This window comes from Lissotriton vulgaris, chromosome 6 (assembly GCF_964263255.1).
Source record: "Lissotriton vulgaris chromosome 6, aLisVul1.2, whole genome shotgun sequence".
In the NCBI taxonomy this organism is placed as follows: Eukaryota; Metazoa; Chordata; class Amphibia; order Caudata; family Salamandridae; genus Lissotriton; species Lissotriton vulgaris.
In genome coordinates, this window is record NC_141694.1 from 87,922,079 (window position 1) to 87,947,421 (window position 25,343).

Genomic DNA, 25,343 nt, shown 5'->3' on the forward strand with positions numbered 1-25,343 from the left:
TACCGAAAGTTGGAAGTCACTGTGCTGCTTGTTTTTTATGGGACCAGGACTCTATTTGAGTCGGTTTGGACAAAAAAAAGTAATAACTTCTGACCATTGAACAAAGCTAGATCCTTCAAATATAGACATTTCTCCAAGAAGAGCAAGAGAAGACCTCCCTCTCAGGACCTTGAGGTCGAGCCAGAGGCATTTTTGGAGTCTGACAAATGGCTTTGGGAATAAACCCAGAGTTCCGCATCTTGCAAGTAGCCGACGTCATCTTCGGGGCAAGCGGCAGCATCTATGGCTCATGTCTGTTTAAGAAATAATTCTAATAGTCCTGACCCAGTTGTGAGAGGGTTGCCTCTTCTTCCTTCCTTGCATGCCTTCCAAAACGCAAATCCACAGTATAGTTCAACAGATCTGCTCAGGTTAATAAAATATGCCTTAGTCTCTATGGAAAGAAGATTTTTAAAACCATAGGTGGGAAACGATATTTGGTAATGTGGATTTATAAATTTGTTAGAACACAAACAAAAAAGTCTGATGTTGACATGCCTAAGCTATTTATTTTACTGCTCAACCGTGTTGGGGAACGGCGTCCTTCCGCTCAGATGGCTCAGATGGTCGGGGTCCCTCTCTTGTAAGACTTCCAGTGTGTGTCAAGCCTTTCAGGGGCAGAGAAACAAACAATAATACAAATGCAGCTCATGCTTTGGGTCCTGTTGCATCAGTGGTCAAAGGGACATCCCTTATCTAACTAACCCCTTTCAGCATTTGAAAGCCATGGTTGTCCTAATGCAAAATAGATTTCTTGAAATGGGAAAATCTGACTGCAGAATAGTGGGGCTTGCAGCTTATAAACAAACAAAAAAAGTTATTTGAGAGAATTCCTTCACACTGGCGCCACCGCAAAACCAAAGGTAAGAAGAAGATGGAACAATTGTTAGGTTTTTTTCTAAAAACCTTGATGGTGCTAATATCCTGAAAATGCATCTGATCGGTAGAAAAGCAACACACATGTTCATAATATGTTTCCACCAGAGCCTTGGAGAAATCTGGTTCATTGCGGAAAGCAGGTATTTTCAGTATGGGATCCATCCTTTTAAACTTGCTGTACCATCTATAAAAGCATCCATGGTTTAGGTCCTCTATACCTGGCCGAAAAGTTTCTTCCGTACAAACCAGGTCGCACTCTTCGCTCCAGTAATCAGTTCTTGCTGCAGATTCCACCATTCAAAAAAGCACGAATGGGAGGTCGAGCACTATCATTCCCGGGACCTAGTCTGTGGAATAAATTACCTCTCAATCTGAGAAAATGTAACAACCTTCTAAATTTTAGAAAGTTATTGAAGACATTCTTGTTCCAGGCACCCTAAATCTCTGTGATATCTTTAGAGCATTGTTCTGTAGCCAGAGGCGAACTAAGTGCGGAGATACTCCTTCGGGAGTCGAATGCCAGCGCTATACAAGCCTTTAAATAAATAAATAAACACCCTGTCTGCTCCTTTGGTGCTCAAGGTGGTGTGTGGATGGGGCGATCACTCGTCCCTCTTTGTGGGGAACTTGACTTTTTTTTACCTGAATGACTGGCATTGGAAGGTAGAGAAGACCACACAAGAGACAAGATCAGATTTCTAGGTTCTCAAGTTCCTCTGATCATCCAAGATTAGGTGATCAGTCCAGCTGCATCCTTTGCTTATTTTCTCACCACTAAAGTTTCTGCATAAAAGAGGTGGTACTCAAAGTCAAAGATAGCTTTATTAGATTTGTGTTTAAAATCATAAAAGCACATTACAATAGATAGAAACAATAAAAAGCAGTTTATAAGTTCACAGCAGATAAAAACAGTTCATGAATTCACAGCAGATAAAAACAATCCTCCATGCAAGTCAGTTAGGTTACCCTACTCTTGCTCTCTTCTGGTTTCTTGGGTGACCTAGCTAGTCAGTCCACCATCTCAAGGCAGCTGTATCTATTGGCAGTAGGAATTCCCCCCCAGTTTCCCAGGTATAGTTGGTTCCTAATTGGGTAACTTCCCCATTCCTGAAAACCTCCATTTCCCCAGTTCCCCCCGAACTCAGGACCTTGGTGACTCCTAGGTTGATACAAATATGATAGGCGTCTAGTTTCTATCCCTGCACTGCTCATTTGTGTTCTCCATGAGCAGATGTAGTCGACAGTGCGCTGATCCCCAAAGTTGACCACAACAGTCACCTTTTATTGTCTTCCTGTCATGCCCTACCCATGGTACCCTACGTACCATTATAATCTTACTGGACAGATGCGGGGGAAAGGGACGGTTAATATTAAGCCAATAGGCAACTTTATTTTTTAAGGACCAATTTGGCTCCTCTGCAAATTCCTCCAGTTCAGGAACTCCTGTCATGACGACTACATAAGGGCTCACTTCTGGGGGGAGGTTTACAGCAGGTCTGCCCTTTGTAGCCACCCTTTCCCATTGTTATGGGGGATCGACCGGGGTATTTGATGGAATCACCTCACTCCCGGTTTGCTGGATCTGGCCAGGGAGTTTGACGGCTGTTTTTTTCTCTGTTGGAATTGCGGGATTATTAATTACCTTTTGTGCGGGTGGTGGAGGTTGTTTAGTTTTTAAGCTTGATTGGCCAAATTTTATAGGTTGACCATTCGCTATCGATTTTACCCCTGAATGTGGTGGATTCTTAGTGAGGTTATGCAATACCTTAAGCTGGTTTTCAATGTGCACTAGTCTAGTTTCTAGTGGTATCAAGAGGTTTTAAACAATTTCACCATTTTTTCTAGAAATTGGCCATCAGAGTCGTCCTCCTGATGTTCTATGTTATTAGTAGGCGGGACCTCGACGTCCGATAAGTCCAGGGCAACATTTACAGCTTCTGTGGGTAACAGGTCATTTTTCTTTTTCTCCTGCTCTTTTCCCACCCTCTGATTTTTGGATAAAACACAAGCATCCTTAGATTTCGCTGTCTTAGGATTTTTTGTCCCTGTAGTAAACGTCTTGGTAGCTTTCTTTTTGGGTTTAGCACCCTCCCTTTTCTCCCTAGATGAGCTAAAGCTCCTTACGGCCTGTAAGCTATCCGGAATAAGCTGCAGAGTTTTTTCTAGGTCTGAACTTATCAGCGAGTCTAATATGGAGGTGGAAGTTGACTGATTCCACCCCCCCCCCCCCGTCGGCATACAGTGCACATCCACATGGACCAGTAACGGGTCAGTTTCCTTTGCAGGTTCAGGTATGGGTGTACAAGCTGACGCTAGGTGTTCCATGGATAATCTTTTCGCGACCGCTAGGTCTTGAGAGACCCTGCGTTCCATTAGGTGGATGCCTTGGTCGATAACTGAATTTGTCCGAATTATAAAGTCATCCAGGATACCTGTTAATTTACCCCCCCAGCTGCGGTTTTACTCCTGCTGCCGCGAGTAGTCATGTCTGCTTACAGATTCAATATGCGGCCTCAGTTCAGCTGTTGTTTACAATTTAAAGTTTAAACAAAACAAAGCGCCGCCAAGCAAACAATGAACTGGTAATGTTCACAGAACATCACCTTTTAGCGAGCGAAAGAGAGTGGGCCCGGTCCGGTCTTACCCGCTCTTTAACGGGCTTAAACGGGCCCGCCCTTGGCCCGGGCTTCGCCCGGCGCCGACCCACGCGCGTCCGTGTTGCGCCACCAGGGCGTGTTTAAATATAAGGCGAGTGAAGGCGGGGCTAGCACCGGAAGAGGCACCAGTTGTTGGTGGTTAAGGGAATGCTGGTCCTCGCAGTCCCGGCCTCCCGCAGTGGCTTCCCTCTACTCCAGGTCTTCGAGGAACAAAGTCACAATCCAGGAGATAACTGCACCCAGAACTGGCGAAACGGCAAGGAAGGCAAGTGACAGCACACACGCTGCTGCAAGAGGCTCCCGCGGAGCGGGGGCCGCGAGCAGTAAAGTACTGGCAAGTGAAGGCGGGGCTAGCTCGGGAAGAGCTACCAGCTGTTGGTCGTTAAGGGAATGCTGGTCCTCGCAGTCCCGGCCTCCCTCAGTGGCTTCCCTCTACTCCAGGTCTTCGAGGAACAAAGTCATAATCCAGTAGATAACTGCACCCAGAACTGGCGAAACGGCAAGGAAGGCAAGTGACAGCACACACGCTGCTGCGAGTGGTACTCATGGTGGCACGTCCACATCCCCATTATTCCCTGCTCCTGGTAGTACTGTTGCTGGGGATCCCTAATCGAAGAAGCGAGAAAATAATGGGGATCACATATTATACGGGACATCTGTGCATGGATCAGTGTTTCCACGCCGATTACTGCACTTATCTTGGAGTTTGTGCTCCGCAGCCAAAATCTGTGTGAAAAACAAACATTTAATTCCAAACATTACTGTATCAGAGACACACCCTATGATCACGACCTATTTGAATATCCACTGGCCCCTGTGCAAGTACAGTTATGTACCAACTTAACCGCAAAGAAGTTATGAACCACATGCCTCTCTCTAGGTACCCAGAGAAAATGCATGATGGGTTCTTAACAGAACCTACCATAGACTGTCATGCCTGTGTGTGTTCTGGCAACCTTTCCCCTCGTGTGTGCTCAACCGAAATAAACATTGTAAGGCTTTTTTTTAGTCTGTTTTCTTGTAGAACACATGCAAGTGTTTTATCATAGATATTAAAACAATTGAAGAAGGAACAAATACACAGAATGTAAAAATTATCAAAGTAGGCAACATTGCACATGCTTCAAGTAGCAAAGGTTTTCCATTCGACAAGGGTTCAGTATTTAGATATTGTCATCGCGCCTGCAGATCTGAACTTAATCTGTTTTCCAGACTGCAGCAGGCTGTCCGAAGGCAAGGCTGGATGATGCCTGTTTGAGAGGGATGTTGTGAGGCAATGGCCTGGGAGCAGGTTCACCAACAACTGTTCTGCACTCTGCTTGTTCTGGAATGAATCTAAGTCCCGCTATGTCACCGAAAGGGTTGGTAGTGTCCAGTCTGTGCCATCCAGATGGTTTATTTAGATAAAAGTACCATTTGTGATGTCTGATTGTTTGAGTGGGAAGAATACTGTGATAATTCACTGATCTATTCATATTACATTCCAAAGCCACAATTCTTTTCACATAGAATCAATCCTTTAAACGAATACACAAATATATGAACCAGAAGTATACTTTCTGAATGTACATTACATTAAATGTAACACACATTGTTGCATGATGATGAACATAACTGCAAATGAGTAATGACTTACATGGGCTAAGGCCTCATTGAGCAAATTATCAAATGCACGATAAGGGGGCTCCTAAGCGACCTCAAAGGGACATTTTATATTAGATGGGACACTCATAATGTGGGCCTGAGATAGTTAAAATGCACACAGAACAGATATCAAAATGTATTAGTTTCTTTTCCTATTTTCTTAGTCCCATATGTACGAAATTTCCATTTTACATTTCCTAAATAGCCAATCCTAAGAAATAGCTATTTATGAAATGCAAATTGGAATGTACGAAATTTGTGATTTCCTAATATGGGGCCAATCGCTTTTAGGAAACACACATTTGGAAATGCTAAACCATTCGTACCTATGGGCCTAAGGGCAATATTTATGAATGGTTTGACGTTTCCAAATTTGTAATTTCATTTGGAACTGTGAAACCATTTGTACGTATGTGCCTAAGACCCCCCTTAAATCTAAGGGTAAAAAATGGTGCTCGTGTAAAGCACTTGAATGCCCTCGGGATAAGTGCACACTCTGTGGCACTGCAAAAATGCATTTTGGGTGCCTTTTTTAAATTGCTCTTATTTGACATTGGTTTGGATTTAATGGTAATAGCATTTCCTAAATGCCTATTTCACATTTAGGAACAGCTATGTACATGTGGTTAGGAAATTGCGAACAGGAAATCCCTATTTGCGATTCCCTTTTTTAGGAATTGCAAAATACGATTTCTGCTGGGTAGAAATCGCAATCTGCAACTCCGTTTCTACCTTTTGTAAATAAGGTAAGGCGATTTAAGATCTATTATTGGCCCGAAAGAAATGTTAAATAGCTTCATACATATGGGCCTTAGTGGCTTAATTTGCCATACAAGGTGTTAGTCAGGCAGCACAAATCAGGCAGGCGTGTTAGGAGCCTGAAGTTGTCCTTAGTACTGCTGAGTTCTTTTATTAGACCTTGGCTTGGAGAGCGGCTCAACGAGGTGAACAAACGTGACGTTCAGGAGTTTGAGATTGTAGCCTGGTAAGGCATAGTCATTCTTTGCAGGTAGATACATTACATCCCTTATTTTGGAAATTTTCAGCATTTTTATGTGGCAGAATTTAAATTTTAAGCACTGTATAAATGCATTTTTCTAATTGCTGGGGTGTCCAAATGTATGTTGTGTTTTTCTAGTCTACAGTGGCTTCTGGTGCTTAGCAGCAGTCTATATTAGCAAATACCCATCTTATTCCATTTTTTATGGTTAAATGCTGCCTTTTGACACCAACATCTTTTTGTCTAGATTCACCAAGCAAGAGGCAAAACACTTACTTTTATCTTTCTTCGACCCGGACAGTTGCAAAGATGTTGACACCCAAGTCAAACGGCCCGCTTGTCCTCTCTTTTCTGGAAAAGGGGACATATTTATTGGTTCTAGAGGCAGTCCAAAGGCCTCCTTCTTGTACACCAGGCAATTGCCTAACATTGTTCTGTAGAATCCCCCAGGCCTTCAAATAAGCAGAGATGGAATTCAGCAAACCCTTGACGCTGTTGCCACTTGATGAAAATAATTTGATGCAATAATAATCCATATTTGTAAAGCGCGAACATATCACCCCTTAAGGTTTCAAGGCACCCTCAGGTAGATAATTATTATTATCAACACTTATAGAGCGTGCTATCACCCTATGGGGTACCCTGGCGCTGTGATACGTGTGTCCAGCTTATCGCAGATGACGATGGAGCACGATTAGCAGAAGAAAGAGATTAGGAGAGTGGTGGTGGACAGACTCTGAGATAAAGCCATGTCTTTATCCTTTTTCAGAACTGCAAGAGATCATCCACCTATCTGATCTCAATTGGGAGTTTGTTCCAGAGTTGCGAAGCTGCGGTACTGAAGGCCCTGCCTCCAGATTTAGTTCTTCTGATTCTGGGCACCTTCACCAATTTTTCAGAGGAGGATCGTAGATTTCGGGCGGGGGCATACCATGCAAATTTGTCCAGCAATGGTTTAGGTCCAGCACCATGCAGAGCTTTAAACACTATGCAGAGCGACTTAAATTGTATCCTTTGCAACTTTGAGAGTGCCTGAAAAGCGGAAGAACGTTGTTGACTCATTAGTGCCAGGTTAGCCACCATTGTCCGTATTCTCTGGAGTCTCTCAATCAAATATCTTGGATACTCCATCAGCAAGGCGTTACAATAATCCAACCTACTCATGATAGTACTTCTTACTATTAATACTCTGGCCTGTTTTGAAAACATCGGGAGGATCTTCCGAAGTACTCTAATCAGGAAAAAACTCTCAGCTGTTTTAGTCACATGAATTTCAAGGGACAGTTTACTGTCGAACATGACTCCCAGGTTTCGCACCGTCTCAGTAGGGACCAATGGGGCGACTGTAGGAATGGGCCAGAAGTCAGTGGTGAGTAAGGTAGATTACGTGAGCTATTGCCCAGAGTCACATGGTTCTGAGCTGAGCTGCTGCCGGCGATAGAATTGTTGGCTCCATGGCGCAGCAGCCAGAGTCAACCGCTCTGGCTGCTGCGCCACACCCTCCTGTCATTTCCGATTCTTTAAAGGAGAATAGGAAATCACAATAAACTCTTTATCAGGTCCTAATGTTCAGGTTACTTAGGCCAGTGGTGCTCCAAGATGAGTGACTCTGTTCTATACTGTTGAACAACGTGTCATATATCGAATGAGTATAACTTGATGTAGCAAGAAGTGTAAGCGTACTTTTTTTTCATCATTGGATAATTAGCATCTCTTCTCCCCCAACCCACTTTTTGTAGGTTACAGAACAGCTACACGGCGTCCCAGAGGTCCAACCAAGACCTGGAGGAGAAACTGCACGCACTGGTAACTAGGCCTACCACCATGATCTTTGTGTCCATTCAGCAACCGCAGTGCATTTATCTTTCTATTGCTGGAGCGTGTACACCAGTTAGCCTTGTATTCTTTTTATGATTGTTCTATAAATGGTCTCATATTTTCGAAATTACTGCCTTTCTCTGTTGTCTAAATAACTGATGCTGTTTCTGAGGGTGGCATGTGGCTCCTTAAGAAGAAAGGGAAACTGAATGCGAGTAACTACGGGGGGCGGTTCTCTAACACAGTAGATGTTCCCTGCTTGGTGGGGAATCCTGCTGCTTTGGGAGTAGGATCTTCAAATGCAGGGTTAATTTTGTAGCCTCTTCACGTCATTGGCCTCAAAGGGGAACTATCCTGTCTGGTTGGTTTTATGACCCCCCAGCACCATCCTACTGTGGTACCTTGCTTGCAGGAGTACAGTAGGCCGAATTCCTGCTTTTGAGTAGCGGGTGTGGCCCAAAACATCCTGTCTGAATCAGTGGATTGTTCCCTAGCTATAGATCTAGCCTTATCGATCAGTTCAGGATCATTGGTCCCTTATTAATTACTGGGATGGGATACCCGAATAATCCATATCTAAATTCAATCTTACCAAGTTTCACAGTAGTTGCTGCTCAAAAAGTTTTGGGAGGGAGGGAGAGCGACTGCTGAGTGGAATCACTAACCTCAGCCTAACGAGAACTTTATCAGTTTGCATTGCTACTTCACTTGCAGCCCCAGAAGGGAGCATACATCACGTCCATACCCAAATGTGGTTCCTCACACACGTATTTTATAAAGTGCAGACCAGACCCAGTGAGTGACAGCGCGTTCTACACTGGATCTGGCTACAGGCGTGATGGCTGCATACAGTACGGAGATCTATGATTAAAAAATAGATGAACAGAGCATCATCAAATATATGCATAGGTGAAACAAAATCTGTGTGAAAAACTTTGAAACGCAGGGAAATAACCAATGTATAAACAAAAAGCTATCAACTTATTTGTAAGAGTGCTTGGAATAGCTTTAGAGAAGATTATGCGGAAATGTATAACTTGGCACAAGCATTATCCCTTCGTAGTAAGTGGAGACGTGGAGAGATGCTCTTCTGGTGTTAGGTGACATGGAGTTCCAGACCACGGGTGTACAAAACGGTGTCACTTTTTCATGTGAAATTGAATGAAAATGTAGACAAATTAAGTTTTTGTAGCAAAATCTAATCTGCTTTGTGGTATTTGCATAGCACATTACTTTTTCTTTTACCAACATGTGCATCTCACGTTAAAAAAAGAATTCCCAGGTACCAGCCAGAGACTGGTTGTCGCAGAAACTGCCTCGTGGTGAAACATGTTCTTTGCAAAGTAGTCCCTCGTTGGAATCTTAATTTAAAAAATATTTTTATGCGAAGTGCCTTGCTTTGTGTCGGCTACATTATGCACCACATATGAATCTAAAATTGCTTCAAAACAACTATTACAGACAAACATTTTTTTTTTCCTTCATGAGAAAACTCATGAGCTTCCCAATGCCGCCTCCTGATCTCCCATGTTGTAAAGTGCAGACCTCTTCTCTTTGACTGTGGGGTGGTTTTTTTCTCATGATCGTAAAAAAAAAATTCTCCCACTCCCTCGTCTTCAGTCAGGTCACTTTTATCGGATTGTTCCTAAGAAGGGATCTTTCATAAGTTTGTTCTAAGAAATTATTGTCTTTAACAATACATTTATTGTCACTTTGTTCCTGTTGCGGACGTCGTTGTTCTTATTGTGCCCACCATTTCAGGCTTTGGTCTACAGTGCGAGTCAACTGTTTGCTTTTAGGATTGTAGGGAAACTGCCCTCCCCACTGACCCGAGGGGACATTTGCTCTTAGTACTTAGTAGTACTTAGAGAGGCAAATGCAGTATCCAGGTTTATTCTTGTGAGAGTTGCATGCTCAGAATTTAAGTGGTCTGAGTCAATGAACCTTACTCATTGAGCCCCAGTACTGTATATGGTTTTCATTGAATACCTGGGTGTCCTTCAGACTATTTCTGAAATGTAATTTTGAGATCTACACATCAAACCAGATAAATGATTTCCCCATGAACGTTTTCAGCCCTCATTTGAATTTGGGCATAGGCCCCTTCCATTGCTACAAAATAAAGAGTGGTCTTATTATTTTTGTGTGTTGTGTAATTTCCTGCTACAAAAAACAACAGTTTGAATAGGGTCCAAGGGCAGGATTAATGACCAACAAATAGACACGTGCCCCAAAAATACGTACTAATAACAAAAAGTGTCGAAGGGTCAAGAAAATGAACTCAACTATGTGAACCGTCCGAGACACAATTTATAAATGACCAAATGGTGATTATAATACAAAGTGTGCTGATATGTGTTGAAGGCTTAACACAATATCTCTAGAGTGTGGAAAAAATTCCCATCAGTTCACTCGGTACCGCCCTTTATCATCATATGGATTCTCCTTATACCCGGGAGAATATGCTATAAGCCACTAGGTGTTCTTGTGACTGATGCTTAACCATTGATAAATATGTGTGTAGATGGAGGATACCAAAAATAGTGTCTAGATGGGTAATTGATTTGCAGTGCAATAGTGAAATATGTGAAGAAGTGAGGTATATAAAATTGGATAGAAAATGAATTTTAATAGTATCTCCCAATTCTTCCAAAACTTAAGAACAATGTGAAGTACCAACGGATTTAACATAATATCTGGTTTGAGGCATGTGGGCTGCTGAATTCATATCTTGTGCATAGATTGCCGCCTAGTGTTGGGTCCGGATGATTGCACTTGTTGTCTTGGAAGAGTCTTCGAAGTATCACAAGATAGGTGACTCCTCCCCTGGACTACAGTGCGCATGGGCATCCTCTCCATCCTCAGATTGTTTTTTTCCGCCATTGGGTTCGGATGGAAACTCCTATACTCCAACTTTAGAATAAAAAACAAAACTTTTCTAAAGGCCAAAAGGCCTTTGATTCAACGGTATTGTTATCGATCAGTACCTCTCTACTCTATCCAGCCTTTAATCTCCAAGCGGTCGTCGACGCGGGCCGTTGGGCCTTTTTGACGCCACGTGAGATGATAGTCGATGGAAAGAAGCCCGTTTAAAAGGTGCCCGCAATGCCACGCCAAGTTCCCACATACTGATAAGCACTCAGTATGCAACAAGTGCCTTTCTCCAGACCATAAAGAGGAAAGCTGTCCAGCCTGTGCACAGTTTCGATCCAAGAAAACAATTCGGAACCGACTTGCAGCCAGGCAAGAAATGCAACGACAGGCAACAGACCCGGACCACATCTTCGATGACGACCAAGAACTACAAGAGGCACCAGACTCGGACCTAGAGATCGTCACCGTAGAGAACTACTCTGACTCCGATGACGAGATCCCACTGGGGCAAATCGTGAGTACCCTGCCCCGACACCATCTACCCCGATAACAACGGCTCCGGTCAAGGCATCGCCAAAAGGCCTTAGCCGAGATCATAAAAAAGTTTTGATTGCCCCGCCATCCGGCTAACCTCCGAAACCTTCGGAAACCCCAGGGCCCAGTAGCATCGTCCCAAAGAAGGTTCCAGAGCCAAAGAAGTTCGCCGACCCGAAGGGCGTCGATCCGAAAGCGGCCGTACAGCCAAAGAACGTTGACCGAAAAAGACTGTCGACCCCAAGACGGCCGTGCAGCCCAAACTTGTCGACCCAAAAGCGGTTGTCGATTCGAACAAGGCCACACAACCCAAGGGCGCCGAGCCAAAGAAGGTCGCCGACCCAAACAAGCCTTTGGCACCGAAAAACGTCGACCTGACAAAAGGCGCCATACCTAAGTCCACGCCCAAGCCAGAACGTCCTCTCGGACCGTAAACACCGGATCCGAAGACACCAGTCGATCCAAAAAAGACAATCGACTCCGGAATGCACACTCAGCCGAAAAAACAAAAAATCTCCAGTCGATCCCAACAAAAACATCGACTCGGGAGACAACACTTCTCCAAAGAAGCCTACGGAGCACAAAAAACGCGTCGACCCGAAAGACAGTCGACCCGAAAAAAGGCCCAGAGCCGAAAAAGTCGGCTCCTAAACCTAAGGTCGTCGACAAGCCAAAGCCTAATAATCAACCCAGGACTGTTGAGGAAGAACTCTTCCACCCAAATCCCTCTGACGACCAAGCAAACATTTTTATCAACCCAGAGACTGGTAAAGTTACCATCCTGCATAGGAAAAAGAGGCCTTTGGACTTTGAACCTCAGCCCCCTATTCCACTAAAGAAAAAGGGCTTTGGAACTTCTCCTTCTAGACCCTTCATTCCTTTTCAACCAATCATGCCTACTACTCCTTTCAATCCTTATATTCCTTACTCTCTCTTTTATCACGGGGACGACAAGGGTAACACAATGGATGAGCCACAGCCTCAATATGACTCCCCACAGGACACTGAACCACAGGAACCATGGGAAGAGCCAACTGACCCTTACAAAACCCATCCCATCCCTGATATGCCCTCTTACCCTACTAAGCCGTCACCTACTGATGACACCGTGGTTTTCAATCAGCTCATAGACAGAGCTGCACAGTTCCACAACGTGGATATGCATAACGACCCCGTAGAGGAAGACTTCTTGTTTGACACCTTCCCCACATCAGAAAAAAGTGTCAAAACACTTCCCATGTTAAAAGGAGTCCTGAAACATGCACCTGACATATTTAAGGATACAGCCAGGGCACGGGTCATCGACCCCAGAATAGAGAAAAAGTATAGGGCGGTCCCTACAGACCCTACTTACATCAAAGGGCAGTTACCACTTGATTCACTGGTAGTGGCCAACGCACGTAAACGAGCCAACTCCAAAACCACCGGGGAGGCACCTCTCCCAGACAAAGAATCAAAAATACTAGAGGCATCAGGGAAAAGAGTAGCAGCACAAGCCTCCAACTCGTGGAGGATCGCTAATACACAAGCCCTACTGGCTCGTTACGACAGGGCGCATTACAACCAGCTAAAGGCCCTAATGCAACACCTACCTGAGCCTTTCCAAGCACAAGCCCAAGATCTCATACAGGAGGGGAAATTCATAACGAACGCCTCCATTAACTGCTCGCTTGACGGAGCAGACACTGCAGCTAGGTCAATCAACACTAGCGTTCTACTCCGCAGACATGCATGACTGCGTATTTCTGGTTTTAAAAATGAGGTACAGTCCACTATCCTTAACCAGCCTGTTAATCAGGACTTTTTATTTGGCCCTGCTGTCGACACCATTTTGGATAAAATGAAAAAGGATACAGAGACAGCAAAATCAATGGGGGCTTTGCAATTTTAGCAACAAAGGGGCTCCTTTTGTCGCTCCTCATACAGGGCAAATACACGAGGACATTCTTCACAAACAACGGCCTCATACAAAGGTAACACACAAAGTTCCTTTGCTAAAAACACCACCGGAGGAGGCTACAGAGGTGACAACACCAAGGGAAGAGGACGTGGAGGCAATAACACCAGAGCCTCCACTGCCTCAAAACAGTGACTCTATTACACTACCTCCAGACCACTTAACACCGGTCGCAGGCAGACTCCAACAGTTCCTACCCGTCTGGAACACAATTACCACAGACAGGTGGGTGAGAGAAATTATCCAGTCTGGCTACTGCCTAGAACTGACTTCTACACCACCAAACATACCGCCCAGACATTGTCCAATGTCCAAAGAACACATCACCCTGTTACAACAAGAGGTGAACTGAATGCTAGAAAAGGGGGCCATAGAGCAAGACCCTTTTTCCAACAGCAAGGGACAGGGGTATACTTCCTATATTTCCTTATTCCCAAGAAGGATGGCTCTCTCAGACCAATATTGGACCTCAGACCCCTAAATCAATACATACAAGTGCTCCTGTTGCTACAACAGGGGGATTTCCTAGCAACACTGGACCTCAAAGATGCGTATTTCCACATACCCATCCATCCAGCCCACAGAAAATTCCTCAGGTTCACAATAGAAGGTCAACACTACCAATTCAAGGTTTTGCCCTTCGGGGTTACCACGGCTCCAAGAGTGATTACAAAATACTTAGCGACCGTAGCAGCACATCTCAGGAGGCAGCACGTCCATGTGTACCCTTATCTGGACGATTGGCTTTTACAAGCAAAGTCGTACCACCAATGTGCAGCACACACATCTCAAACAATCCAGCTGTTACACAGACTAGGATTCTCAATCAACTACACAAAATCACATCTGCAACCATCCCACATACAGCAGTACCTGGGAGCCACCATATATACGTCGGTGGCAAAGGCGTATCCAAACTCAGCAAGGATAGCCAGTATGTAGACACTCCTTCGCAAATCCCTACCAAACCACTCTTTGCCAGCTCAAATCTTCATGCAACTCATAGGCATGATGGCCTCCTGCATATTCATTGTCCCCCATGCCAGACTTCAGATGCGCCCATTGCAGGAATGCCTAGCACGGCAATGGAACCAGGCTCCAGGACAATTGAATGACCTAGTGTTGGTAGACAGTCACACTCTCAACTCTCTGCAGTGGTGGAACCCACAAAACCTTTCCAAGGGGCGACTGTTCCAAGAGCCGGTTCCACAACTAGTACTAACAGCGGACGCATCACTGACAGGCTGGGGAGCCCATTTATTTCAATACACAGTGCAGGGGCTCTGGACAAACAAGCAGAGAAGGGTGCATATCAACCAACTAGAGTTGCTAGCGATATTCCTAGCCCTGAAAGCATTCAGAAATACTTGTACAGCAAGACGGTGTTGATCCGGACGGACAACATGACCGCAATGTACTATATCCAGAAACAGGGAGGAACGCACTCTCCACAGCTGTCCCATCTGGCACATAGCATCTGGAAGTGGGCGATTCCCAAAAATATTTTTCTCCTCGCAGAACACCTTCCAGGGAAGGACAATCAAGTTGCCGATCTGCTAAGCAGGCACAGCCAGCAATTACACGAATGGGAGATTCACCCCCAGGTCCTCCAACCATTCTTCGAGGAGTGGGGTCACCCAGAAATAGACCTGTTCGCCACAAAAGAAAACTCGAAATTCCAATACTTTGCTGCCAGATTCCCACATTCATTGTCACTGGGCAATGCGATATGGATGAAGTGGTCAGGCAGATCTGCGTACGCTTTTCCCCCAGCACCACTGATCCCGCTGGTGGCACGCAAACTGCGGCAACACTCCCTTACACTAATCCTAGTTGCTCCCACATGGGCGAGACAACCATGGTACACGACGTTCCTAGAACTCTCAGTAGTTCCCCACCAAAGACTGCACCTTGCACCTCATCTTCTAACTCAGAACCATGGCGAAATCAGACACCCAGATCCCAACCAAATGAACCTAGCGATCTGGCTCCTGAGGTCTTAGAGTTTGGATATCTTAACTTGCCCCCAGATTGCATGAATATCATTAAGGAGGAAAGAAGACCAACCACAAGAGCGTGCTATGCAGCTAAATAGAAAAGATTTGTTATTTACTGCACCAATAACCAAATCAACCCATTAGACGCATCAATACAAAACATTATATGTTACCTGCTGCACCTACAAAGATGTAACTTAGCATACTCTTCCATACGGCTACACCTTGATGCCATAGCAGCATACCCTCAAAACAGACAACACCTTTCACTGTTTAGAATACCAGCAATCAAAGCTTTCATGAAGGGTTTAAAAAGGGTGATTCGTCCTAGGCACCCCCCTTCCCCAGTCTGGAATCTCAATATAGTGCTTACCAGACTCATGGACCCTCCTTTCAAACCTTTACATTGATGTGAACTACAATTCCTAACGTGGAAAGTTGCATTCTTAGTGGCCATCACCTCACTCAGAAGAGTGAGTGAATTATAAGCACTTACAATTCAAGAACCTTTCATGCAGGTACATGCCAACAGGGTGGTTCGTAGAAAAAAACCCTAAATTCATGCCTAAGGCTGTATCCAATTTCCATATCAACCAATCAATAGAACTGCCAGTGTTCTTTCAAAATCCACAGTCCGTAGCTGAGAGCGCCCTGCACACACTAGATGTAAAAAGAGCTCTACTTTACTATGTGGACAGAACTAAATCCTTTCGGAAAACAAAGTAACTGTTTGTTGCCTTTGCACCACAACACAAGGGGAATCCAATTTCAGAATCAGGAATAGCCAGATTGATAGTTAAATGCATTCAGATATGCTATCAAAAGGCAAAACGTACTTTAACCGTACCCCCAAAAGCACACTCCACTAGGAAAATGGGGGCATCCATGGCTTTCCTAGAAAATATTCCTCTTGAAGACATCTGTAAGGCAGCCACATGGACCACCATACACACTTTCACAAAACACTACTGTGTAGATGTACAAACAAAACAGCAAGCTGCTGTGGGCCAGGCTGTCCTCAAAACTCTTTTTCAAACTTCTGCAGCTGGCACAGGTAGCCATCACTAGAGGAGATACTGCTATATAGTCTATGCACAAGATATGAATTCAGCAGCCCACATGCCTCGAACAGAATATGCTACTTACCAGTATGCATCTGTTCTTGGCATGTAGGGCTGCTGACATTCATATTGCCTGCCCTACTCCCCGGTGCCTGTAGCAGCTGCAGCATTCTCTCTGGCTTGGCCATCTCTTACTTTCCTATCTCCATCTCTGCCACAATGGCGAAAAACAATCTGAGGATGGAGAGGCTGCCCATGCGCACTGTAGTCCAGGGGAGGAGTCCCCTATCTCGTGATACTTCAAAGACTCTTCCAAGACAACAAGTGCAATCATCCGGACCCAACACTAGGCGGCGATCTATGCACAAGATATGAATGTCAGCAGCCCTACATGCCAAGAACAGATGCTTACTGGTAATTAGCATATTCCTTTGCAGGGGAGGTCGACATGTTTCAGCATATATGGCAATTGGTTGCGCCACTGCTTTATTCAGGACCAGTGTGTTTGCTACTGCATAATTTAATAGAAATAAAAGTGATATCACCTGTAGAATCCAGGTCACATTTAAATATCCTCCAGAGCACTGAAGAATCGTTGTGTCAGGGACAGGATACACGGAGGACCAAGAAAGAGAAGTAGACAAAACAACATAGTATTGTCTCAACACACAGTACATTTTGTACAATTAATCAATAGAAAGTATGGTCAATATCCCATTACTCGTGAAAGAAACCCCGCTTACCTAGTAGGTAGGAGGATAATGCATCACCCCACCTGGCTGCAGCTCAGGTAAGAGGGGCACCGCTCTAGTTAAAAACAATAGGAACATTCAGTCAGGAGATGTTTAGCATATCGTATCTGCTTGTAAATACTGATACCCTTATGAAAACGACAGGTACTGATCTTATTTGTAACTGCTTAGTAATTAGCAGCTCAAAGCTGTGAGCCATATTCCCTTTGTGACTCTTTCTTGTCAACTAGGACATTTAACTATACAACAAAAAGCCGCTGTACATAATTTCCTCCTTTTCAACCGTCAAAGGTGACGACTAATGGAGACCTAGATGAGGAAATCTGCATAAATAAATCCTTTGGCAGCAATGTGAATGTGTGCGGTCTCCCTGCGCAAGGATGTTACTATGATCATGCTTTAATATGATCGCTGCGTACTCTGTGCACCATCCACTGTGCAGAATTGCATACTTTTTTACCGTCTTGAATGACGGCCGATATCGGCGTTTGTGAAGAAGTCTACGAGAATAAATACTCTAGCGGCAAAACCAACGAGTGCAGTTTCTCTATGTAAGGGTATCGCAGTAGTCGCGCTGAAATATCTTCAGCGCGTGCTCTTTATATTCTAGCTCTATTCAAGAATGAGCTCTACCACATCACCATTATATAATCAAAAAGTGCTAACTTGTCCGTTGATGCATCCAAGCATCCTTCTGCGCTATCTTGGGAGGCACCGTTTCGTGTCCTGATGCCATATTTGTTTGTTTAGCGGTGTGGCTCGTCACGTGATCCAAGGGTCCCGTGACTGGACTACAGAATGCAGTCTGCTGATGGGAAATGTGGTTTTCTCTTGGGGATTAAACACTGCGGACGTTGAATTTACACGAAGAAGGCTTGATGTATTAAATGAGGTGCTTCTTAATGTTATACAGGCTCATTAGACAGCTAACCAAAGGACATATCATCTCAGTGTGTTGTAGCCTACGCAGCATCCCTATCTATTATGGCTTGCTATTGATGAACTATTAGTGACTCATAGCCGACCGTTCAATCAGTCAGTTCGATATAGTGATTATCTCTCCTTTGTGAGATAATCACTATGAAATCACGTGACGAGCCACACCGCTAAACAAACAAATATGGCGCCCGGACGCGAAACGATGCCCCCCCAGATAGCGCAGAAGGACGCTTGGATGCACCGATGGACAGGTTAGCACTTTTTGATTATAAAATGGTGATATGCTAGAGCTCATTCTTGATTAGAGCTAGAATATAAAGAGCACGCATCGAGGATATTCCAGCACGACTACTGCGATACCCTTACATAGAGAAACTCGTTGGTTTTGCCGCTAGAGTATTTATTCTCGTAGACTTTCTCACAAACGCCGATATCGGCCATCATTCAAGACAGTAAAAAAGGATGCAATTATGCACAGTGGATGGTGCACAGAGTACGCAGCGATCATATTAAAGCATGATCATAGTAACATCCTTGCGCAGGGAGACCGCACACATTCACATTGCTGCCAAAGGATTTATTTATGTAGATTTTCTCATATATGTCTCCATTAGTCGTCACCTTTTACAGTTGAAAAGGAAGTCATTATATACAGCAGCTTTTTGTTGTATAGTTAAATGTTCTGTTTGACAAGAAAGAGTCACAAAGGGAATATGGCTCACAGCTTTGAACTGCTAATTACTAAGCAGTTACAAATAAGATCAGTACCTGTCGTTTTCGTAAGGGTATCAGTATTTACAAGCAGATACGATATGCTAAACATCTCTTGACTGAATGTTCCTATTGTTTTTAACTAGAGCGGTGCCCCTCTTACCTGAGCTGCAGCCAGGTGGGGTGATGCATTATCCTCCTACCTACTAGGTAAGCGGGGTTTCTTTCATGAGTAATGGGATATAGACCATACTTTCTATTGATTAATTGTACAAAATGTACTGTGTGTTGTGACAATACTATGTTGTTTTGTCTACTTCTCTTTCTTGGTCCTCTGTGTATCCTGTCCTTGACACAACGATTCTTCAGTGTTCTGGAGGATATTTAAATGTGACCTGGATTCTACAGGTGATATCACTTTTATTTCTATTAAACTTTGCAGTAGCAAACACACTGGTCCTGAAGAATGCAGTGGCGCAACCAATTGCCACATATGCTGAAACATGTCGACCTCCCCTGCAAACAGATATTATGTTAAATCTGTTGGTACTTCACATTGTTTTTAAGTTTTGGAAAAATTGGGAGATACTATTAAAATTCATTTTCTACCCACTTCTATCCAATTTTATATACCTCACTTCTTCGCATATTTCACAATTGCACTGCAAATCAGTTACCCATCTAGACACTATTTTTGGTATCCTCCATCTACACACATTTATCAATGGTTAAGCATCAATCACAAGAACACCTAGTGGCTCACAGCATATTCTCCCGTGCATAAGGAGAATCCATATGATGATAAAAGGCGGTACCAAGTGGAAACTGATAGGAATTTTTTCCACACCCTAGAGATATTGTGTTAAGCCTTCAACACATATCAGCACACTTTGTTTTATAATCACCATTTGGTCATTTATTAATTGTCTCGGACGGTTCACATAGTTGAGTTCCTTTTCTTGACCCTTAGACACTTTTTGTTATTAGTGTGTAATTTCCTGCACCATGAAGACTTTTTTCTGTTTGTTCCATCAACAGCCTTTTCTAGAGCATGTTGACTAATGTATGCTCATCCGTGCGACTGTTTCTGGACTTAGTTTACTTATCTTTTTCCACTAGATGCACAGTGACCGTGATCTTGCTCCTCGCAAACCCGTTTCTCAAACTGAATTTGTTGTTTGGAAGTGAGAAAAATGTATCCGAGTGAAGCCCGACCTTTTGTTATAAAACTCATATGTACCTAGCAAAAGTTTAATATAATGGGCTGAAGCTCATTTTAGATACAACTCTGAACTAATGATTGTAGGATATGATATTCACCAAAAGCCATCCAGACTAGACGTGGGCTCTTAAATTTTGCACTGTCTGCGTTCTGTGGCAGGGGTAAGCTTTGATCATAGTCTTAACAATGGTGTTAAGTGGCTGGTGCACTGTAAACTGAGGACTCTTGTATGTCTGCTCCAGACCGCTGCTGTACCGAAGTGTTTTTGGCCTGCTGCCTTGTCCTCCTGACCAGTCCTTTATGGGAGGCCGAGAAAATGCTCCCAAATTACTGCATAAACTCTCGTGGTGGTATCATAATTGCAGGTCCTTCTGAGATGTTGTCGAGGTCTAACCCTGCACTCAGTTCTGAGACATCCTAAGCCTATAATAAGAACTTTACCTGTCCTAATGTCCATTTAATTTCTGAGATGTGCATTGGGCTCACTCAACTCTAGTGCAGCCCAGTGCGTCCTGTGCCCTAAATAACCAAGTGTCGAAGTGGTCTGATCTTCCTCCTGGTATCAACTCTGAGATTTGTAGAACAGACCTTAAATGATCCTGTGTTCTGTTAAAGATATCATCCTAAGTATCGCCATTTAGTTGCTGTGCATCTTTAGGTTGCATCCGACCTCAATGTGCTGTAGGTTCATTAGAAAATACAGCAGCCTTCCAACCCTCCACTCCTGCACTGTGTAGTGTGCTACTTGTCCGATACTGCCCTTCGGCTCCCCTCAAAGTGGTACAAAGTGCTTTATAAATGACCTAGTATAATATGAATACCATCAGCCATTCTCTTTTTGTGAGAGAGCTCTGTTGGTGGCCTGTACTAGTTAGTTATATGGCCCTTATGTTGACATCAGGGGTACGTAAAAATAGTGTATGAACCTTGCTACACTGTGACTCGCGTGATGACACTAGAATGGTGGAGAGAATTGCTCACCCAGCGCTGCGTGCACTTTTAATGCATTTGCAGTGTATAGGGTCTAAACTTGGTGTTTCAGAAATTTTGGGCCCACGTCCTTAAATTTTATTGGAGAGGTTTGCTGGTCACCTGCAAACATGGAGTTTCATTTTTGTAGGGGTTTGGGAACAAGAGTTGTGACTGTGTCCGTCATGAGTAAAGGAAGCTGTTGCACTTTTGGCCTCTAGGCAGTTTATTGTTGATGTGAAGTGATCTAGACAAGAGGGGACCCAGGAGCAGTAGCTGAAAGCACTCCAGGCCTGCTTGGTTCATGGATCCTTTACCGGCTTCGCCTCTCTTCAGCCACCCACAGTGACAGTGCCATCTTGCCAGGTGTGTCAAACCAGCTTTGGCTGAGATATTGTGCCAGAAGACTAAATGCTTGGAAGCGAGGAACTTCCAGTAAGGTTTGACAACCGAGAGATCCACTGGACCTCACCTATTCCCTGAGAGTTTGGATGCAAACATGACCACCAAGTACAAGTCCTTTAACATGAGCTTGAGCTAGCAGAACTAAACCTTTTTCGAACCCCCTTATAGGTGTTTGAGTCCTCCAGGCTGACAAAGCCCAGCTAGCTAGCAACTACTCAGACCAGAGCCTGGGTGCTGAACATTAGTGAGTAGCACAGCATGAAGATCCCCCATGGGACATACTGCAGGGTTATCCTTTCACTTCATCTGCAAGTAATGAAAGCATTCCAGTTCAAAACAGTTTAATTGCAAATATAGGAGAAAATCATTTTCATGAGCATTATGGTAATGAAAGGGCTAGGATGGACATAAAGATCAAGAGCAAGGTTTGGTTTATAATTTGGGTTTGGATAAATGTTGCAATCTAGTGTAGGCTTAGCCCGAGAACCAATAAGGTAAAGTGGCAAGTTGGGGTCCGGGTAGTACAAATGTTATTTAGGTCAGGTTTGCTCATTTATAAGCTATGCCTTCATCCCCGTTTATAAAACGCCCAGATATTTTTGATGCGAGTAAGCCAAAGGACTGGAGAAGATGCTGCATTACGGTAAGTTGCATGTTTCGTACTTTCTGTTCGAAGGGCCTTCCTAAAGACAGGCCTTTTCTCACTGTGAAATCTCACTCCTGTGTATGATGAGTGCAGCATGCACCTGGGACTCTCTGCCACCTGCTTCCACAGGACAGGCCGAGCTGCCCTTGCAGTGCAGGCTAGACCTGGAGGGTGACGATAACGCATGGGTTTAGTTTAATTCGGCTCCTGCGTACGACCGTCGGCTTTTGAAATATACCAACTAACTGTATGCAATTTGTTGTATTTTTTTAGGATTCATTTGTTTCTCTCTTCTCTCCTTCTCTTCTCCTTTTCTCCCCACCCTTCTTTCCTTATGCTGCCTGTGGCCCTCCTCTCAGGCCTCGCTTAGCCAAAGCTGGATCCATGCAGTTGCGTTTCTTTATTTTCATTTTCTGTCTTTCTTTTCCTTGATGAACTTTCTCTAGTTTTTATCCTTTAGCTTCCTTGACATCCACCACTTTGAGCTGTTGCAATTATTCTGCCACAGAGATTGTGCAACATTTCCACCCCTCTGAGACAACATAGAGGCTCAGAGGTGCAGGCTTGTTGGGAAATAATCTGTTTCTGATGTATTACAATACTCGGATTGCTTCCTTGGTTAGTTGTGGTGAGGACTTGCTCACTCTTTGTTTGTGCCAATACCATGATATTGAGGTCTAAAAAACCAAAACCCGTATTCCTGATCTTCCTAACGCTTATTGTTCTCAGATTGTATCCAACTACTGATAAACTCTTTCTACTAGAAATCTCTCTGCTTTGTTAGGTATCCTTTAATAGTAGTTTGTTGCTTGGTAGCTACTAAGATGCTCTGCTAGCTGCCTCTCTTTAAAGCAAATTCCCCTTTGCCCCAGGCAAACTGAGTAGCACTTGGACCTCACAGAATCTTGCTGGATACTTCCTGGTATGAGTTATACAAGAAACCCTTCAACTTAATCAAATAGAGATTGAGGGGTTTCTGCAGGTTGCACTTCGTTTGCCTACATTGCTGTGTTCAACATTGCCTCCATTTGCTCGTCTAGCAATGCATGAAACAGCAGGTAGTGCCATGTTAAGGCTGGTCTGTAGTAAAGCATGTCAAATAACTTCATCCCGCTGCATGCAACTATATGGCGCAAACTCACACTATGACTGGAGCATGTGAGTGTGTCATTTATCAATTAAAGGAAGTGCGGTCCTATGCTGAGTAGTAATGTTTTCTTGCTAATTTTGTCATGAAACAACATGTGAGCAAATGTTCACTTCATGAGATCTCCATTGTAGAGTTTAAATGAGGAAGTTGTCTCTTAGGTTCCCTATTGCTGAAATGGAGCAGCTCCGGCTCGCTCCCTTCCAACTTAGAAGCATGTGTGGGAGTCTGTGCTTGGGCGCTTGGGAGTTTGATCTTACTGCCAGCTCCTGTTTTTTGTCAGTGTCTGGAGATCACCTTTGTCATACATTAGCAGATTTTCTGGCTTTTAAAAACATGATTGTTTAATGTTTTTGTTGGTCTATTCAACCATCATTCACTACTTGCAATGGTAGTCATTGGCTAGCATTCTCCATGACAACTGGCAAAGTAAATTCTATCATGTCCTAGCATCTTTTTTTTTAACCTTTTTTACTAAAGGACTGGGTTTCTCCCCTGGATAATGGGCATACATTATCTTGTTTAGTCTAAAATGTCAGAGGAAAGGACTGGGAACCCAGATTAAAGCAACATCTTGTTTCCCAAGTCTGGAAAGGGCACTTCAAAAGAGAACCGACCCAAACCCTGTTTGAAAGGGGCAGGCCAAGAATACGTATCCACTTTCTGCTGTAGCAATATAAAAGTAGGAGTTATTGACCCACTTGTTCTAGTTCCAAGCTCTTAGACCAAGGAAAGGGATGCTCCACAGAGTACCCAGAGGACTTGTGTGCAAAGCAATCTGGTGTCTGCAGTACAGCTACCTTCTCAGAGCTGAGGAGAGATCATCAGTCCCCACCGAAGCGCCTGAGTCTGACTTGCCTGAAGAGAAGGGGAATAAGTGTGTGACCCTGCAGGAAGTGCTGACGCCAGGATGAGCAGCGCAGTTGACCCCGTAGCATGGAGCCATCTCTCCAGAGAGACTCTGAGGCAGCTGGAAGCTCTGGGGTGCTTCCAGGTCTGAATGTTGCTTCTCCTGGCTGAAGTGCTCAAAGCTATGGCACTGTCCTGAAGTGTTCCCGAAGCAGATGATGCCGCTGTGAGCACAAAGCTGTGACACTGTCCTGGAAAGTGCCCAAAGCAAACCTGTGCAACAGGAGAATAAACATTTTACCCGAAGCGGGGGGGCCCCTCACGTTTCCTTGCGCTACTGGACTAAGCTGCCATACATTGTAGAGTGTGGTGTCTGAGAGGGGCACTGTGCTGAAGAGGACCGACGGTGGCACCCATGACCTCGAACCTCACTCAACACAACTCCGAGCCTGTACAAGTGCTGCAACATCTCAACGACTAACACTGCTGCCTGCCAGACCCATGTGGAGGCTCCTGCAGCTTCAGTGCTCCAGATCCAAGCTGCAGTGCTGCTGCACTCGTGGTCTTCAAGTCTCTTCCCCTTAAAAGGGGCATGCGGGCTGTGGGCCCATCCGGGCTGATGAGGGTCTAAAGAGGACTTGCTAGCAGTGAGAGAATACTTTGTACTGAGACTGAATGCACAACTCTGCAAGTGGCATTAGCATTGTACCTGTACCTGTGCCTGAGACCTTCCTTTTGCATTAAGAGAAAGTGGAGCAGGGTAAGAGACGCCTAGACACCTTACACTCTGCTACAGCGCCAGTGAAAGAGCACCTGCATTTTGTAGTGTGTAATATTTTCTTTCAGTGTATTAAATGACTTCCTTTTCACGAAATGCAAGCACAAGGACAGTGGTGGAGCAAGACTGCATGACTCAAACCAGAAGCTGTGACTCAATGAGTGACCGAGTCTGGCTCCAGGTGGCTCTCCTTGCACTGAGGGGCGTGGTCTCTGCTGGTTAATGTGAGAGGGGTGTGGACAGGAGAGGCTTTGGGTTGGAGAGACACAGTGAGTACAGTCAAAGGACATCTAGTCCAGGCTTATTCCAAAGGAGCCTGTGGTTAGATAATGACCAGAAGAGAGAGGGAGGCCAACTTTCACTGTCAACAGTCTGACGAAGGTTGAAACTTGCGAGGTTAAATGGTACCGTATACCATGATGTTCAGGTTTATTTCCTCCCCTGGGGTCCCTTTGTGGAACAGGT

At 44.4% G+C, this 25,343-nt stretch overlaps 1 protein-coding gene across 3 annotated transcripts in view; it reads left to right on the forward strand.

Annotated features, from left to right (window-relative positions):
• TJAP1 (tight junction associated protein 1) overlaps nucleotides 1-25,343 on the forward strand; it is a 470,521-nt gene that overhangs the window by 351,516 nt on the left and 93,662 nt on the right. For all 3 annotated transcript variants that reach the window (XM_086926000.1, XM_086926002.1, XM_086926001.1), the window contains one exon: nucleotides 7,959-8,025. In XM_086926000.1, the coding sequence (XP_086782126.1) occupies nucleotides 7,959-8,025 (67 nt within the window). The remainder of the gene's footprint in view (nucleotides 1-7,958; nucleotides 8,026-25,343) is intronic.